General features: G+C 48.1%; 1 protein-coding gene across 9 annotated transcripts in view; it reads right to left on the reverse strand.

The window, feature by feature from the left end:
- The window catches only part of Ulk4 (unc-51 like kinase 4), a 336,112-nt gene that overhangs the window by 225,068 nt on the left and 91,446 nt on the right, over positions 1-19,598 (reverse strand). For all 9 annotated transcript variants that reach the window (XR_008215107.1, XR_008215108.1, XM_052724642.1 and 6 more), the window contains 6 exons: positions 18,362-18,483; positions 18,176-18,232; positions 9,406-9,457; positions 9,233-9,327; positions 3,359-3,410; positions 3,038-3,182 (listed from right to left, as the gene is read on the reverse strand). Coding sequence is in view for 7 of the 9 variants with exons in the window: in XM_052724642.1 (XP_052580602.1) it covers positions 3,038-3,182; positions 3,359-3,410; positions 9,233-9,327; positions 9,406-9,457; positions 18,176-18,232; positions 18,362-18,483 (523 nt within the window). In the remaining 2 variants the exon portion in view is untranslated. The remainder of the gene's footprint in view (positions 1-3,037; positions 3,183-3,358; positions 3,411-9,232; positions 9,328-9,405; positions 9,458-18,175; positions 18,233-18,361; positions 18,484-19,598) is intronic.

The raw sequence follows: 19,598 nt of genomic DNA on the forward strand, positions 1-19,598 counted from the left end.
TGATAAGTTAGTTCCCCAAATGACAGTTCCAGACCGGTCCCCACAGAGACTCAACTTCACCTTCTGCGGTCAGCTCTCAAAGAGCATAAGACTATTTTCATTTCTCAGTCTTCATTGATAGTGGTTTGAGCACTAAACTCCTGAGAGATCCTGTTGTTAATTAACAAGGATTTGGGCTTAAGAGCCATTAAATATGGTCTCTTATCTTCAGCATGACCCTCTAAAATCCAACCTTGTCTGCCCACTGAATAAAAACCAGGATGATTTTCTAGGAAGATGTGAGATCTGTCTCCCCTAAAAGGAAAAACCTCCTCTCACTTTGTCGCCCAAATCCCAACCATGAAGAAAAGGGTAGCTGAGGGGGGCAGAAACAAGTAAGGGCAGGCACACACACACGAGGGGATGGACCAACAGACACACACTTGAGCCAGAAGAGAGGGGCTACCAGTGGCCAGCCTGAGTTCCCTGAACATGGTGACAGAGTCATCACAGAGACTCTGAGCACAGTGGGATCTGACAGTCGTTGGCTTAAAGTGTGCATGAGAAGTGCCCCCCGCATCAGGGGCAGCTACAGGAGCGATGGTCCTACAGGAGTGGGGTGAGTGGGCACCCTCTACAGTTACCATCCCATCCCAGCACAGAGCATGGTCCTGCCATGGAGAACATCTTTGCAAACCTTCTTAGGGATCTCGGGCTGTTGCCACCTAATCTCAGATGGACCCTAAACCAATAAGACCTTCTTATGAGAGAAAGACAGAATGTGAGCTGTGGAGATGAGGGGGAGGGGACTAGGGTGTGAAAACCACAACAGGCAGAGTCTGGCAGTTACCAGAGCCCAGCAGGAAGTCATGGAATAGACATGGCTTGAGGAGCTTCACCACAGAAGCTAGAGGAAGCCTCTGCACTAAGGGAGAGCACACGTCTGCCATCCCACGCCAGCTGGTCTGTGGTGACGTGCTACAGAAGCCATGTGGAGCTGACAAGCCAGGAGGCATAGCTCTGCACGGCTGGAAGCAGGATTCCCAGAGTCCTCAGATGGGAGCCATCCTCAGATGGGAGCCATCCTCAGATGGGAGCCATCGGCAAAACGAGACGTCCGCAGTGTTTGAAGCTGAGCAGTAGGTTCAGCAAGAAGGCTCAGTAGGTAAAGGTGCTTGCTGCCAAGCCCCATGGATCACTCAAGATCCAGCCCTGAAACTCACATGGTGGAAGGAGAGAATCAATTCCTGAAAGTTGTCCTCTGACGTCTGTACACACAGGTGCTCACCCACACACACAAGTTCTCACCAACACAAACACACATGTACACACACAGGTGCTCATCTACATACTCAGGTGCTCACTCACACAAACACACATATATGCACACACACAGGCACTCACCCACACACATATACATACATATACATATACACACACACACACACAGAGGGGCGCACACACACACAGGTACTCACCCCACACACACAGGCGCTCACCCACACACAGGTACTCACCCCCCACACACAGGCGCTCACCCCCCCCCCACAGGCACCCCCCCACACACACATATACTCATCCACACATACAGGCGCTCACCTCCCCCCCCCCACACACACACAGGTGCTCACCTCCCCCACACACATAGGTACTAACTCACACACAGGTGCTCACCCCCCCACCCCACACACACACACTCACCCACCCACACATCCAGGTACTCACCCACACACAGGTGCTCACCCACACACACACAAATACAAATGAGCAACTTCTTCAGCTAAATGATCTGAAATTGTAACACAAAAAGCTGCAGGAAGTGAAGGATGACAAAGAGGCTGGCCTGTCACTGCCCTGCAGAAGGAGATCAGCCCCTTCCCATCATGCATTTTGCTCAGCCAGTCAGGCAGGGACTTAAGCCACTTGAAATGTTAGATTTTGATTTTATGTTTTCAAGTGGATCTAACTCTCTATAAGGCATTTCAAACTCTCACCACTGGCAAAGTCACATGATTCACCTGTCTCCTCTTCTGTGACAATTGTCTTCCATGCCACAGACAGGGAACTTTCAAACAGACGGGGGGATGCCTCGGGCAAGGCTGCCTTTCTGGAATGCCTGCTCATCTGACTGAGACCAAGCCCAGGCCTGAGGGAAGCCATAACCAGGCATGCACAGTGATGAAATACACAGTCTTACATCTATCTAACCCTGTAATGATCTCCTTTTAACACCGTGAGCAGGCGTGGTCTGCACGCCTATAGCGTCAGCACAGTGACCAAGTGTCAACCCCAGGCCTGCCTGGGCTGCATAGCACAGTGACCAAGTATCAACCCCTGGCCCGCCTGGGCTGCATAGCACAGTGACCGAGTGTCAACCCCAGGCCTGCCTGGGCTGCATAGCACAGTGACCAATTGTCAACCCCAGGCCTGCCTGGGCTGCATAGCACAGTGACCAAGTGTCAACCCCAGGCCTGCCTGGGCTGTATAGCAAGTCCCAGGAAAACTTGGGTTACAGAGGGAGACCCTCTCGAAAGAAACAAAAATCATTGTTTGATCAAACTGAGGGTTCCCCATCCCCACTGGGAGTTCCTGGGAATCCGCTGCTGTGGCCTTGCTGTGTGAGGCATGCAGGAACAGGAAGGAAGAACAGGCCCCTCCATGTCCATGTTCATACTCTTCACCTAGGCTACTGAGCCCTCCGGAAAGAGTCTGGGGAAAGGGAAGACTGGCCTCCATTACTCTCATTTCTGAGATGTGCCAGAAGTCTCAAGTCCATGTTCTTGAATCATAACCACCACTCCACCGGGCCCCAGCTAGGAACATCCTTCAGTTTGTGTCAGGGTACTGTACCAAGCAAACAACGCCCAACAGAGGCTGTGAAGTGGGGCTGAGACTCTTCTGGCTCCTCCACAGTGGGACAGCCACTGCTCGTGTCTAGACCTCCCCAGCACGAGACCAGGAAAGTATGTGCAAAGACACGGGGACATCAAGCGCTGACCCCGTTGTCGGGCCAGCTGGACAGAAGCGTCCCCTTGTGAGTGGACGGCACAGCGCTTACTGGGGGAGCAGCTCGTCCCTGATGAGCACCAGAAGGCTATTGTTGGAGTCACAGCTGGCCTCTTCGTCCCCATCCTCCAGCTCCTGGCTCACCAGCAGGGTTGTAGTCTCGGAGAGCAAACGCAAGCTGAAGAGTCTCCACTCCACTGGAATGAAGAATGGCAAGAACGTGAGTCTACAGAGAGGAAGAACAGGGTACGTGCTCATCCTGACCGTACGCTTGCAAGGCAGGAGGGTGGTGAGGACCGGGTCACCCCAGTTATCTCCAAAAACCAAAACCAAGAAAGGTGTACCGGATTCTCAGTACCATAGTCTCACTCACCGTTCTGACTTTGAACCAAGGAGACCAAGGGTGGCAGAATGTAATCGATGACCTGGAAGAAAGGAAAGGAACCTGTAGCTCAGAGCTTCCTGCAGAAAATGGCTACTGGGCACCAATCTGTCCACAGCAGAGTCACTATCAAAGGAGGGAGAGGAAGGCCAAAGGTGACTTGGGATGGGAGAGGTCATCTGGGCCAACAGTGTGAGGTGCAGTCCCTCATAGTGAGCCTGGACTGGAGGCTGCTGGTCACATGACCCACAGTCAGGAAGTAGAGCTCAATTTCTCTTTTTTACTCAGCCCAGGATGCTGCCTGAGGAATGTGCTGCCCATGTGTGGGTCTTCCTACCTCAGCCGACCTCATCTAGATAACCCCTCCTGGATACCCAGAGGCCCGTCTGCATTGATTCCGGATCCTGTCAAGTTGTCTGTTAAGCACCACACTCCCCTAAACTAAGTGAGAAGCAAGGGCCCTGACTGGAAACTGTCTGCAGTCCTGGGAACTGAGGGTGGATCACCATGTAAAATATATCCAAACAAAGCCCTGTGAAGGAGGAAGGCCAAGAACTAGACAGCAGATAGGAAGAGTGCAATCTCCAAAGTGAAGAAGCCTCCACAGCCCAGACACACAGAATGACTCAGCCCCAGTGACGTCAGATACACGGGATTTAAAAGAGATAAAACACGCCGGGCGGTGGTGGCGTACGCCTTTAATCCCAGCACTCGGGAGGCAGAGCCAGGCGGATCTCTGTGAGTTCGAGGCCAGCCTGGTCTCCAAAGCGAGTTCCAGGAAAGGCGCAAAGCTACACAGAGAAACCCTGTCTCGAAAAACCAAAAAAAAAAAAAAAAAAAAAAAAAAAGAGATAAAACACTTTATGCCTGGTTAGTCTAAACCCAAACAGAACAGCAGGGTCGGCAGGTCTGTGCACAGATGGGACGCAGATAGTACAACCAATGAATGAGAACTTCACATAGAAAGTTGGAAAGCCAGTCCCACACCACCACCCACATCCTGAAGACCCAACAATCCCACTCCTCTGTGACCTGACTACAAGAGTGAAAACAGAATGGGAAATCTCACAGTCGTACTTAGTGAGGAAACCAAGTCACAGAACAATGCAGATGGCACAGCAGTCTGCATTATGAAGGACGGCAGCCTGTGACCCCGCACTCATGGTCAGAGCCTTTCAGAAGCTAATCTACTATCATTTTGTTTTAATTAACGTGGCTGTTCTTCACTATCTCAAGGCAATTTGCAGCAGTGTCCCAGTTACAAACTCCATCTTCAGAAGTGAGAAACTGCCTGTGCAGAAGTAACCTGCAGAGGAGGAGAATTTAAATATGTAAATGAGAGGCTGCTCCCTTTTAATCTACTGCACTGATTTCTTTATCAGATGGCTGCTCAGTAAATGCATGCGTGAAGAGGCGCGTCAGCAGTTATGAGCACACACCGCTCAGAGGACTAGAGCTCGGTTCCCAGCACCATGTTGAATGACTCACAACTACCTGTAATCCAGCTGTGAGGAATCTAACACCCTCTTCTGGCCTCCGTGGGCACTGCACTCATGTGTGCATAACCCTGCAAAGATGTGCACACATACACACATATGCTGTGGGATATCTTTCTGTACACTGAGGAGAGAGACAGGAAAGAGAAAGATGGAGTCTGGAGAGACACCAGCTGCCTCCGAAGGAACAAGATGTCAGCAGACCGGTAAAGACACGGAATGTGGCAAAACATAGATTAATAGAAATGGGTAATTTAAGATATAAGAGCTAGCTAGCAAGAGGCCTGCCATAGGCCATACAGTTTGTAAGTAACATTAAGCCTCTGAGTGATTATTTTATAAGCAGGTACAGGACCACAGGGCTGGGCAGGACTGGAGAAAACTTTCGACTATACACATAAATAAAATAAGGAAATAAAAAAAAATTACATGAGCATGGGTGCCCACTCAGCAATTCACACTAAAGGACAAAAAAGTAAAAAGCAATCTGATCAATTTTGTTAATATCTTATTTCATAACTTGTGGTTTTCAAAGCAGGTCACTGTCTTTCAGATCCTAACAAGGAAGAGGAGACCATCTCTCTTTAGGCAGAATGTGCCCCCTAATACATATTGACCCTCGCAAAAAGGAAAACACAAAAATATAATTTGAAATATAGAGTAATTGTAGTCTTAGTCTTCAGGGCACAGGGCCAAGAAATGTTTTTGGTTCCTAGAGCTGTTATGAGCAATACATATATGGAGAATGTCCAACAAGCAGTCTTGCAGGTATTTCTCAAGGATCATTGGCTGAGGGATGTGTGCAGCTGACACATCCTAACATGAACACGTGACTCCTGTGCTGACACCATTAGTTAGCTACATTGTGTTTACACGGACACAAAGTAAAGTATATAGATGAGCCGACAGTCTCATCACCACTACTGTCAAAACACAATAGTTACTTAGTACTAAACTGATCATTTATAGTGTGTGCACACACAGACAGAGGCAATGAAGGGTCAGTTAGCTAGGGTTTTGGGGAAGGGCAGGCATGTGTGACTCCATGGCTTGGCTCTGATCTTCAGAAATAAAAAGCCACTAGGTATCAGACTTAGGTTCTTAGAGCCTGCGATGCCCTGGCCACTTGAGGTTTCTTCTGTTACTGTTTTCCAATGTCACAGATCTGCAATCTCAGGCCCAAGTGCTCTCATCTTAAAATGTCCAAGATGGAATTAAAGGTCATCTAGAGATACCAGATATTTAGAAGATACCAGACAAGATGGAAATCTAAATGCAGAAGGCAGGCTCGCCTCTCCAGTCTGTCCCCATGACCCCAAGCTTCTGCTTTCACCCTGCCCCGACCCCCAGTGGCTGGAGGAATATAAAGAGAAACACAGCAGTACAAGGGTGCCGAGGCCAGAGCAGGTCACTCGGACACAAAGGAGCTCAGTGTGCATGACAGCACAGACCCAGCACCAGGGCAAACGTGTCCTTTCCAACTGTGTTATCAACTGATCCTTCAGTGGGACTGGCCTTCCATAAAACGGCATGCATTTTAGCTTGTATGTTTAAAGCAACACTCTGAAAATGAAGTCTACAGGCTTCGCAGCTGACCCAAGGTTCCCACAGCATGAGGTTAATTACATTCCCTTAAATGCAGGCAGAATTCTCTCTGAAATTACACAGGAAAAGTATCAATGTCCAGTGCCAGGAAAACCACTCTGCGGGGTTGGCCGGACTCTGGCCCTGTCCCACATAAGGACACGAGGGGGGGGCACCAAATAGTACTTCTAATCCAGCCACATATTTTGGGAAAGGACTGATTTCACCAGCATGGAGATCTAACAAAAGATCATTGAGATAAAGATGTCTCCAAAAGATGACCTTCGGACCTGAGAGTTCAAATGCTAATCCACCACCCACCTCTGAGGTGTTTCTCCGACTACAGCATTGCCTCATCTGTAACTTGTCTTTCCTAGAGCAGAGAATAAAAGCAGCTCATGTACATAATTCTACACCTCCATGATAACATACTAGAAACAGCCACCTCAAGTACCTTAAAAAGCCCACAACATCATCCCTCACTGCTCTGCTCTCCTCCCGATCCTCTCAACACTGACAGTCAATTCCCTGGCAAGGTCACCCTGGCCAGGGGAACCTGACCTAGGACAATCTGTTCAGGCTTCCTTTCTTAAACATCTCTCCCAAGGAGATGATGCCTGCTCAACTCTAAGCCAGGCCAAGCAGAGCCATACTCACCCTCTGCCTCTAGCAGACACTTCCTATTTTTTCTTAGTAGCGTACGCACTGATACTGTTTTGGGGTAGCTCACACCCACTTTACTGATACTGTTTTGGGCTAGCTCACACCCACTTTACTGATACTGTTTTGGGCTAGCTCACACCCACTTTACTGATACTGTTTTGGGCTAGCTCACACTCACTTTACTGATACTGTTTTGGGCTAGCTCACACCCACTTTACTGATACTGTTTTGGGCTAGCTCACACCCACTTTACTGATACTGTTTTGGGCTAGCTCACGCCCACTTTACTGATACTGTTTTGGGCTAGCTCACACTCACTTTACTGATACTGTTTTGGGCTAGCTCACACTCACTTTTTCTTCTTTTATACAGTCCAGGACACAAACCCAGAGAATGGTGCCATCCACAGTGGGTTGGCTTCCCCCCCACAACAGTTACCACAATCAAGACAATTCCTACAGACATGCCCACGGGACAACCTGATCTAGACAGTTCCCCGTGGAGACTCCTTCCCTTCCAAGGTGTCACGTTGGCAGTCAAGGTGGATCTGGAGTTGTCTTGTTCTAAGCGATGCCTGCTTGGTCAGGCCCCCACTCAGTATAACGTGACTCACAAGATACCTGTCCTGGCTGGAGCTGACGTCAGTGATCCCACTGAAACAAAATGGCTTAGCCACCCCACAGAAGCACCTGGGCTGGCTCCAGGCTCAGTAACAGTTAAATACAGTCATCTGCTTCCGTATGAGCAGGTATCGATCAGGAGCCTTGAACACGGCATGTGCTGAAATCTAAAACAATCAGAGGCTCCCTGGGGTATAGGGTTTTTTCTTCATGCATTCCAGTCATGCCCAAAAAGAGATAATTAGAAGATTTCCCATGAGCTGCGGCATTAGAGAGCATTTTTTATAAAGTGGTAAGTTGTGACTATGCCTTTTCTATCATAATTGAGGCTGTAGTGGCAATAATTAGCACACTTGTGTTTCATGATTAGAAAACACACTAATTAAATTTCTATTTAAATGCAATACAGATATTTATAAACAGTGGATCTGAACAAATCAGTCATGAGGTTATTGTTCATTAAGCAACAGGATCCATAAGTGACATCTCAATCAAAGACCTGGAACTCACTGGGAAAGCTCCGTGACTGGTCTTTCCTGTTATGTTAGGTGTGAGCGGAATGTGAACCAACTCTCATTGAAAACTGTGATGAGATACAAAAAACCCAAATCCTAACATTATTAAAGCCTTTGAGACCTATTTCTGGATGGAAGTCTGCAGCAGAAAGTGATGGACCATGACAGGAAGCGTTCACCCACAAACCACCACAGGATTCCTGGGATCCCTGGCTCCTGCCAGCACAGCATTTAGTGAGCCACCTGGCACATGGGTCTGTGCCGAGGAGGGGATCTCAGGGTAGGGAACACCAGCTCTTCCACCAAGCCTTGGCCACACATCGCTCCCAGAACACAGAAGCATGTCCTCAGAGAAGGCTGTGGCTTGACAGGGTCTCAACTGGAGGAGAGCAGGCTCCTGGCAGAGGCCAACATGAGGCATCTGAGGAGGGAGGCAGGCACACAGAAGGCTCTGGGAGGAAGGACAAGCAGGGTGCCAACAAGGCAGTCTCACAGACACTGGACGACTGTGCCAGGAGCACAAAGTGACCGACACCAGAGATGTTGGTATTAGCAGTTGAATGAAACAAACCCATCACCAAGTGGAGCCGTCTACAGCGATCAGGAAACTACAGAGGCAAAGTAGATGTGGACAGGAAAAAAACAAGCAAAATGTCTACAAGAAGAAAACAACCCAAATCAGTGGCTACTTGGGCAGAAGCACAGTAGGGGCCAGGAGAGCCCAGAATCCCAGCTCTACAGAAGCAGGGCACATCCTCAGTGTCTACAAAGCCTCTCCCACAGGTGTGTGCTTCTGAGAAGGGGGAGGGAAGTCAAGGGAATAGTCAGAAAACTTACCCCTCCCCAGCCAACAAAATTGGAACCAGCTTCCCAGGGCTCTCCCTGCTTTTTTGAACGGTTTCCTCCCCGGGATGGACACCTGTCAGCCTGGCACACATGTACACAGGATTATCAAGTAAATGACTGAGGGTTTTCCTAGAAACTGACCGTTGAGCGGTAGTCAGCCAGAAGAACGGGGTACTGTATCACTGCTTCGAATGCCGACAAGGTGATCTTGATGAATTCCTCCGAAGCCACCATCCCTAGGATCACAGAGGTCGTTACTGCAGGCGTCCACCCGTGCCCCTCATGACTCAGATGCATCAAATGTGTCTGCTCACCTATGGCTCCATCTATGTTTGTTTCTCCCAAGTCAACTGACTTAATGTGACTCTGAAAAAGGAGAAGTGTTCAATAAATGGGAGTTTCGAAATAACTCTGAAATAAAACGTGAGGAGTTAATGTTCTGCCTGAAACCACACATCACCAACACTGCAATCAGTTTAAAATGTGCTTATGTAAACGCTATACAGAGTATATACATATAATATACTATTCAGATATATGGAAAGTTGGCACAAAGGTTAAGAGTTCAATTCCCAGCACCCAAGGATGGCTCACAACTGTAACTCCAGCTCCAGGAGATCTGACACCTGCCTCTGGACTCCTCAGGTACCTGCACTCACATGTGCACACCCCGCACACATAGATACATACATACACTTAATTTAAAGGAATGTTTTAATTTTTTAAGGCTTATGTACATGAGTGATTTGCTCATAAATATGTGGACTATGTGCATGCAGTGCCCAAGGACTCAGGGCATTGGATCCCCTAGAACTAGAGTTAAAGAGAGTTGGAAGCCACCACAGGGTGCTAGAAACTAAACCCAGATTTTCTGCAAGAGCAACAAGTGCCCTTAACTGCTGAGCAATCTCTCTCCAGCCCCCTAAAAATAATTCATCAAAATTTTACTATACATATATTAAAACCATGATTTTTAAATATACAAATGAGATTTAATGTTGTAATAATTCAGTGACAATAAAAAACTTACAAAAGTGAGAATGGCCACCGGTGACAGTGGCTTATGCTGTCATCCCACCACTTAGGAGGCTGGGCCAGAAGGGTAGCCTTGAGCTTTAGGCTACCCAGTGACACAGTGAATTCAAGGCCAGCCTTACCTATGGTGTGAAGAGACCTTGTCTCTCTCTCTCTCTCTCTAGCTGATAACCATTCCCAGTGCCATGCCACTGTCCCCCTCACTTCCTGAGGGTGTCACGAATGGCTGACACCTCACATGGTGACAGTGAAGTTCCTGGTGCGCAGGGTGTCAAGGCCTCTAGGGTTTCAACACTACCCAGTGCCCAACTTAGAATCACCACTGTGTTGAGTTACTCCAAACCCTATCCACTCTCGCATACACCACAGTACCGTGTGAGAGGAAAGACTCAGCAGTTGGGCCATGGGCCCCTGATGGTTTCCCTCCTCAGTCCCTGGCTGGAAGATCTGAACAGGACAGCTATTCCCTGACTGTGAGCTCAGGGAGATGGTCTCTGTCACCCTGCAAAACCCGTGTCCTTTGTACACAGTCACACACCACTGTTCATGCCTTTAGCTCACAAACACCATCAAATATAATGCTTTGTATATACCCAGCACTAGGGCTGGGGCTATAGCTTGGTGGCAGAGGGTTGTCGAGCATACACAGGGCCCTGGGTTCAATCCATCCAAAAGTATGGTAAATAGCAAATAAAATATAAGATGACCATAGAACTGAAAAGTAACTAGCTATTAGCTATTAACCCAGAGAAGAAATTGGTCTACTGTGATATGATTTAACCAAATGTGGTAGCCCAAGCCTGTGCTCCCTGCAATCAAGAGGTTGAGGCAGGAGGATCAATATAAGTCCAAGGCCTGCCTGAACTGTTTAGTGAATTCAAGGCTAACCTGGGCTACATAGCAAGACTATGTCTCCAAATGAGCAAAGAAAAAAAATCGATAAACAAAAAAGGTAATATATACATGTGCACTACACAGTAGACTGTGTGTACTGTGCTGTGGAGAATAAGGGACCTCTCCAACTACTAGTGGAGTTGACAGACCGAGAACATTCAGTTCCTCACGTGAACTACCCACCCCAGCAAGGAAGCCACTGCCCTGGAACTACCATTTCCTGGATATTTTAAAATATTCCAACACATGCATCTCTGAGCATTTTAATGAAGTCTTTAAACAATATCTTTTAAATTTTATTTTTATGTGGAAGGTGTTTTGCCTGCATGTATTTCTGTGTACCACATGTGCACCTGAGACCCACAGAGGCGAGAAGACGGCACCAGATCCAGAGGCTGGAGTTACAGGTTGCTGTAAGCTGCATGTGGATGCTGGGACCTTGAACCGCAGGACCTCTAAAAAAGCAGCCAGTGCTCCGAATCACTGAGCCATCTCTTCAGCACCCACGATGTATCTTTTACTAAAATTATATCAAACTATACATTCCATACAAATGAAACAATAGTTAGTCATAAAAATGCCCAGGAAAAAATCCCGGTCACAGGTGGCTGGGCTCCCCAGCGGAGCTGCTCCTTCTCCTTCTCTTTCTTTTGCCTCAGTGGGAAGGAGCACAAATGGAAATGTGAAGGGGTTTGTCATAAACAAAGCCCAAGAATTCAGGAAATCAAAGTTCTCCAAAAAGCAAAAATTCAAAACCTCAATTCTCTTCAGATCAGCAAGCAAAGATGTTTAAAGTTCACTGTAAAAGAGCGCTACAGAAGCTTTTTATAACAACTTGGATGAAAGAGTTTCACAAATTTCCAAAATTGAGACACAATTTTTAAATTAATATTAATTTGATGCCAAACTAAACATTCAGAAAGAAATGTCTTTTTTTAAAGGGGACAGGCGGAGGCGAGCTGGCTCAGCAGGTAAAGGAGCTTGCACCAAGGCAGACATCCTGAGTTCACTCCCAGGGACAGAAGTAGGGAATGGACTCCTGCAAGCGATCTGCACAGGCACTGTGGTGTATGCACACAAATCCCCAATAAACAAAAATTATTTCACAAGAAAGACAATGGGCAAAGATATGCAGTGTGACCTCACCTTGGGATGTGGTCCACTTGAATGACAAACCAAAATAAGCTTCTTTCCATCAGAATATTTTTTAACATCTTTGACTTTAAAAAAGGTAATTTAGGTCGGGCAGTGGTGGTGGTGGTGGTGGTGCACGCCTTTAATCCCAGCACTCAGGAGGCAGAGGCAGGCAGATCTCTGAGTTTGAGGCCAGCCTGGTCTACAAAGTGAGTTCCAGGAAAGGTGCCAAAGCTACACAGAGAAACCCTGTCTTGAAAAACAAAAGAAAAAAAAAACAAAAAATCAACTTAGCTATCTGTGGTGACCACGGCAAGCACAGGGCTGTGTGTACACTCTCTGTGGTGACCACATTGAGCAGAGGGTTGTGTGTGCTCTCTGTGGTGACCACAGTGAGCACAGGGCTGTGCACATCGATCCTTTCGGTGCAATTATTCTGAAGACTCTACAGGAAGGCTGACTACTTGACAGCAGCTTTCACAACAGACACCCAGAAAAGACAGGACCCTGGGTCCTGAGGAGACAGACTGCAGCCACCACCCACTATCTCATACATCCTTGGGATTTAAAGTTAATTTTTCTTTTTTCTTTTTTTTTCATGTCAATAGCAGTTATCCAGATGGTAAAATAACCCTTTAACTTTGAGTCAAAATAAATTCTTCCTTAAGCTGTGTGGTCAGTGGCACAGCACCAGGAAAGCAAGCAGCAGTGTCACCTGAAGCTGCAGGTGACCCCAGGACACAGAGCATCTGCAGATGGCCACCGAGAGCGTGGGCAGCAGAGCAGTCCCCACACAGAACCCAGGGCCAGGCCATCGGCTGCAAGACTGAGGGCAGAGAAGAGCCCTGTCGGGCTGCAGAGACAGTGCAGTGGGTAAAGGGCTTGCTGCGGCCAAGAGCAGGCCTGCCCAGCTCAGTGTTTCAGGCCTCCTTCCAGGAGGCAAACAAATCCCCCACCCCACCCCACCCCCGGCAACAAGCTGGGGACGGGAGTCTGCAGTCAGTGCAGACAGAAAAACTCCTCACAAGAACATCATTAGAGCATTTGGCGGTTTGTTTTAAAGCATGGCGGGCACCATCTCCACAACACAAACCAAGTGCCATCAACAAATCAGCATTCACTTGTCAGAAAGCTGTGCACAGAGGCAGGACTGTCCTGCCTGTCAATCACTGCACTTCCACAGTCCAGAGAGAGCAGGACTTGAGAACCCAGCATGCACAGACAAGTCCCTGTCCTGGGCTCATCAACCAAGAACCTTGGGGAAGGACCCAGGAAACACAGTGCACAGTAGGTCAACATCCATCAGGACCCACCACTGGTTTCCCTGCCAACACTTCCTGTTTTCTGGCCCAGTTCAATGGGGGCCTCAAAACATGAGAATCCATAGCAGTGTCCCCACAGCCTCCCCAGCTCTGGCTGCAAGCCTTGAAGAGGCAGCTGGTGTGGGGACAGGCTGCCTCCCCAGCAGGGTGGAAAGCAGCAATTAGCAGCTAGCTAATCCTCCTTCTATGGAGCCTGTGAAAGCCCAAGATGGTTTAAAAGCACCCGCCATTGCAGTAAAATAGCAGTCGCCTTAAGACTCAAATTTCACTTATTTGGGGGAAATGTTTATGTAGAGCTAATTTCTACACTCATGTCCCATATGTAATCATCTAGAATGTTCTACCATAAAGGAGCACCAACGACAGACCAAAGCAGCCACTCCATCAGTGTCCGGCTTAGCCAGCCACTGGGTTTATTGGGTTTCCTCACCGAGCAGGGCTGAGGGTGACAGGCAGTGCACCACCGGCATGGATGACATGTTCCCACAGCTGCACAGACCGAGTCTCCCCATCTCCCTTCAGCCACCTTCCACCCTCTACACACTCCAGAGCAGCGGTTCTCACTCTCCCTAACGCTGCGACCCTTTAATACAGATCCTCATGGTGTGGTGACTCCAACCATAAAATTATTTTCGTTGCTACTTCATAATGCTACTGTTATGAATCATAATGTAAATATCTGATATGTGACCCCTGTGAAAGGGTCATTACAACCCCCAGGTTGAGAACCACTGCTCTAGAGCCTCCTCAGACCACACGATCATGTGCAACTGAGGTAGAACAGGATACAGCTGGGAGGGGTCTAGTGCCCTCCCTCCTGTGAGGGAAATGCCAAGTTGTCACAGCTGCTCTGATGAGGATGGCGATGTCCCTTCCACACCACAGCAAACCGTGGCCTGGTGCCATTGTGAGATGCACAGGGCCATACCCTCCAGGTCCCCCTTAAGAACCCTTGCGGTGAGTGAAGACACGGCAGCTCGGGGCCTCTCTCCAGCCCACTTTACCCACAGGCAGGAAGTTCCGGCATAGGCTGTTCCTGGCTGGAACGGAGTACCTCAGATCCAGGCAGTTTTTTAAAGCTAACTGATAAGCCTGCTGCGATGGAGACTACTCGGACGTACTTGGAAAATACTGAAAAGAATGTTGATCTCCAGATGGACTTCGCAAAGCTTTCATCCGCTGTGCTGGGTTAGAAAGACGGCTCAGGGGGCGAGGGCTTGCTGAGCAAGCGTGAGGACTTGAGTCCAATGCCCAGTCCGATGCCCAGACCCACGCTGCAGCAGGGCGGCGCCGCTGCAGGGCACACCCGAACCCACAGCAATGGTGTCCCAGGTGGCTGTGATAAACACCACAACCAGAAACAGTTTGGGAGGAAAAGGTCTGTTTTAGCTTACAGGGCACAGTCCATCACTGAGAGAACTCAGGGCAGGAGCCTGAGGCAGACACCATGGAGGAGTATCACTTACTGGCTTGTTCAGTAGCTCACTTATGCAACAGGCCCACCTGCCCAGGGATGGCACCGCCCACAGTGGGCTGGGCCCACCTACATCACTAGCAATTAAGAAAATGCCTCACAGCAAGCCCACAGGCCAATCTGTTCTGGGCAATTTGTCAATTGAGATCCGCCCCCCCAGCTGGGTCATGTCAAGTGATGCCTGGAGCTGACTATGTAAGATGGGAAGGCAGAGGCAGGACAGAAGCTCACTGATAACCAGCAAATTCTGGGTTCCACAACATACCCTGTCTCAAAGAATAAAGAGCAAAAGAGATGGAGAAAGACACCCACGGTCAACTTCCAGCTTCCACACTGCTCTGTGTATGACCGTGTGTGACACTCTTCTGAATGAGCTCTGTAGACTCCAGGGATGTTTAGGAAACCTTTGCTAACCAAAACGAAAACAAATGTTTTCAAAGCTTTTGTATGCCAGCCTACACTTCTCACTTGCAGGGGCTGGAAGATGTGAGGTAGGCTGGTTCTCTCGGCTGACATCAGAAGGATACAGGAACTGGAATAATATTTTTGATAATTCTGGAAGATTAACCCATAAGAGCAACATCTGATGACAGCTTTCCTGTCACAACAACAGCTCATGACAAATGGACGCAAACTGCACAGGTAGCTGAACCAGGCTGTGGATTAGACAGTGACCCACTGCTCTCCAGTGTCACATCAGTGCCATCAACACTGAGTTCAAGAAGGTACAAACAGGTACAGTGAGAAAAGTCATGGAGATACCCTAGGACCAGCAGACTAGGAAAGTGGCTTCACTGGGAAAATAGCCCAAATAGCATCTCATGCCTGTGTGTGTGTGTGTGCCCACACCTGCATGCACACGCATGTGCACTTAGATAACTTTCAGGAGTCAGACCTCTGCTGTGGGATGTTCTATATGTCAAATGTGTTGCTAATTAGTCAATAAATAAAACACTGATTGGCCATTGGCTAGGCAGGAAGTGTAGGCGGGACAAGGAGGAGAATAAAGCTGGGAAGTGGAAGGCTGAGTCAGAGAGACACTGCCAGCCGCCACGATGAGAAACAGCATGTGAAGATGCCGGTAAGCCACGAGCCACGTGGCAAGGTATAGATTAATGGAAATGGATTAATTTAAGCTGTAAGAACAGTTAGCAAGAAGCCTGCCACAGCCATACAGTTTGTAACCAATATAAGTCTCTGTGTTTACTTGGTCGGGTCTGAGCTGCTGTGGGACTGGCGGGTGAGAGAGATTTGTCCTGACTGTGGGCCAGGTAGGAAAACTCTAGCTACAGGCCTCTCCTTCCCTTGTATGGATCTGGGGCTCCAACTCAGGTCGTTGAGCTTGTCTACAAGCACCTTTAACCACGGAGCCATCTCGCCAGCCTTAAAATACAATGTTTGCCATTTTATTTGTTTAAACTCCCTCCTGAGAACCAAAGACAAAGAAATGTGAAGGTTTTTTTCACATCATAACGAACCAGGCAAGTTGTTTTCAGTTCTCCACAGACACCTGCGTGGAGGCAACCCTACAGAAGACCAGGAAAGAGAAGAGAGGAGGCCCTTCCCCAGTGGGGCCTCCATTCTTGTCTCTGAGCCCATGTGGTGCTCCCTCCCTGAAGCAGGCGCTGAAGGTCCGTGGAGGCTCCCCAACGGGACACTTGCAAGGTTGTGAAAACATAAAGTGTGCTCACTGCAGGCAGAGAAGAGAGGTGGGGGAGGGAGGGAGTGGGAAGGAGCTGGGGGAGAGTGTGGTGGTATTTTACTTGTACTGAAATGTGATTTTAATTGTATGTTAATAAATAAAGTTGCCCGGGGGTCAGAGCTATTACAGCCATAGCAAGAGCGTGGCGGTGGTGGTGCACGCCTTTAATCCCAGCACTTGGTAGACAGAGCTAGGTAGATCTCTGTGTGTTCAAGGATACAGCCAGCATTGGAGACACACGCCTTTAATCTCAATACCATAGAGGACCTGGAGGGCTGTACATACAGGCAGTGACGAGGCAGTCACGTGTTTGGGTTTACAACCAATGAGAAGGCAGAACAGCTAGACTATATAAAGACATACACACAGGAAGTAGGTCCCTTTTCGGAGAGCTCTCTTGGCTGAAGCAGGAAGGGTAAGGCTCTTAGTTCTGACCTCTTGGCTTTCTTCTCTGAATCGGCTCTGTGTTCCTTATTTAATAAGACGGTTGGTTACATCTACAGGAGAGCACACACAAACACAGGCCACGTCTATCTACTCAACACTCCACAACAGGCCACAGGGCCCAAGCCTGTTCTAGACCTCGACATGTATGTCGTGTCGTTAAAGAATATGGTCTTGCCAAGAGACAGAGTGCACATTACAGACAGTGAGAGATGATCAGTGCAAGCGTTACAAATACAGAAAAATGCACAGCCCACCGCAGGAATTTTCTAGACTTCGGGACTCATAGCATGAGAATAAAGTCGAAACTCAACACCAAAGAGTCCCTCATGACTGCCCAGACATCTCCATTCTCTGTGTTTTAGAAACATCACCTTTCTCCTAGAATGAACCTTCTAGAAAACCACCCTCTCGCTCCTGAGCAGCAGCACTCTGTTCCTGCAGAACTACACTGACACTGAGACGCCACTGTGCTGTGTGCATGGCTCCAGGACACCTTCTAACCTCCCGGGCTTCGTGAAGCTGTCAAGGTCAGGCTCCAGGTGGTGAGTGACGTCACTAAGCTTCCCTCCGCACACCCACCGCACACACTGACTTCCTGGGCTACAGAATCCTCAGAAAGACGTGTGCAGAACCAGAGTGAAAAGTAGCACAATCACTTGGCTTTCCCGTCTTCTCACATTGTCAAAGTCAAGTAAAAGAAGGAACAAAACTGAGTTTAACTTCGTAAAGTGTCATCCTAGAGAGACATGCACAGGCTGGACAGAGAGCGCCGAACCAAGTCAGCAACCACAGTATTCTCAGCCCCCACTCTCACCCATGTCCTTTCAAATCCTTAACTTGATGTCTATCGAGTGTTTATGTGAGCTTTTTTTTTTTTTACCCTATTAGGGGCTGTCTCTGAACAAAATACATTATCAGGAGAGAATGTATTTTCCCCAAATGTCAAATTTTATTACAGTGAACAGATAAAAATATAAAAAGGTCACTTCCCTACAAACAAATGCCATTTAGACTTTTAATTCCTTCCTTGTCACAGCCCATCCCGCAGCCAGCAACAGTGGCAGCGTGCTACTCACAAGAACAGTCCCATAGCTGAACAGGAACTCCTCTGTCACCACTTGAGGCCGGAACACCTGTGGGGCGAGAGTTCCCTGGATTACATCCCGACAAACAGATGGAAGAGTCATCTCAGTAGAGATGGCTCCACTCCAGGGGACAAGGCTGGGGTCCACACGTGTTACAGCTTCCCCAGACAGGGGTACCTGAGACATGACCAGGTGGAGCACCACAGACATCATGGGGAGACACATCTTCAGCTGCTTCCCCTGGACCGTGGATGGGTGCTTTCGGCCAGACACATTTGCCAGGGCATTGAGAATGTCACCTGTGAAGCACATCAGGGAGGTATGAAGGTAAGAAACCACAGAGGGACAGGAGCCTCTGGCCACAGCTCCGTCACAACCCAGCGGGTTGTTCACACCTTTTCTTGTTTGTTTGTTTTTTGAGACAGGGTCTCACCAGCTCAGGCTAGCCTCCAACTCAACACATAGATGAAGATTATCCTCCTGCCTCCTCCACCAGGTGCTGGAGCTACAGGCAAGTGCTGGGTTTTAGGTGTGTGCCCTCATATCTTATTCTATGAAGAGCTGGGAATCAAACCCAGGGCTTTGTGCATCCTAGGCAAGAACTCTACCAATTGAGCCACATCCCAGCAACACACACGCTGGTAATATAAATACACTTGTAGCCTCTGGACAGAGTGTGGCAATCTGTAGAGCCACTATCAACTGACCTCTAACCTAGAAATTAAAAAGAGAATTTATAAACAGTTATGATACAGTAGTGGTCTTAGAAATGTATTTATTTGTATTATTCAAATTGACTATTATTGCTTATTGCTTTAGAAAACTAATTTAAAATTACAAGTAAACAGATTATAAAATACAACCTGAAAAAGAAAAAGAAAGAAAGAAAAACAGGATAGAGAAAAGAGGAAGCATTATTATTTTTTTTTTCAAGATAGGGTTTCTCTGTAGTCTTAGCTGTCCTGGAATTTTCTCTGTAGACCAGACTGGACATGAACTCACAGGAATCCACCTGCCTCTGACTCCCAAGTGCTGGGATTAAAGGCGTGAGAGGCTACTGCCAGGGATGGGGGAAAAGAGATCAATGTTCAAAACTTTTAAGATTTATTTTTATTTGTGTGTGTGTGTGTGTGTGTGTGTGTGTGTGTGTGTGTGTGTGTTTCTATTGCTGTGAAGAGACACCATGACCACAGCACCTCTTATAAAGAAACATTTCATTGGGGTGGCTTACATTTTCAGAGGTTTAGTCCACTATCATCATGGTGCAACATGGTGGTGTGCAGGCAGACTTGGTGCTGGAGCAAGAGCTGATAGTCCTACATCTTGACTCAATAGTCACAGGAAGTGGTCTGAGACACTGGGCAGCATCTTGAGCATATATGAGACCTCATAGCCTGCCTCCACAGTGACACAC

This window comes from Peromyscus californicus, unplaced genomic scaffold, assembly GCF_007827085.1.
Source record: "Peromyscus californicus insignis strain IS unplaced genomic scaffold, ASM782708v3 Scaffold_11__1_contigs__length_118956290, whole genome shotgun sequence".
NCBI classification, from domain to species: domain Eukaryota; kingdom Metazoa; phylum Chordata; class Mammalia; order Rodentia; family Cricetidae; genus Peromyscus; species Peromyscus californicus.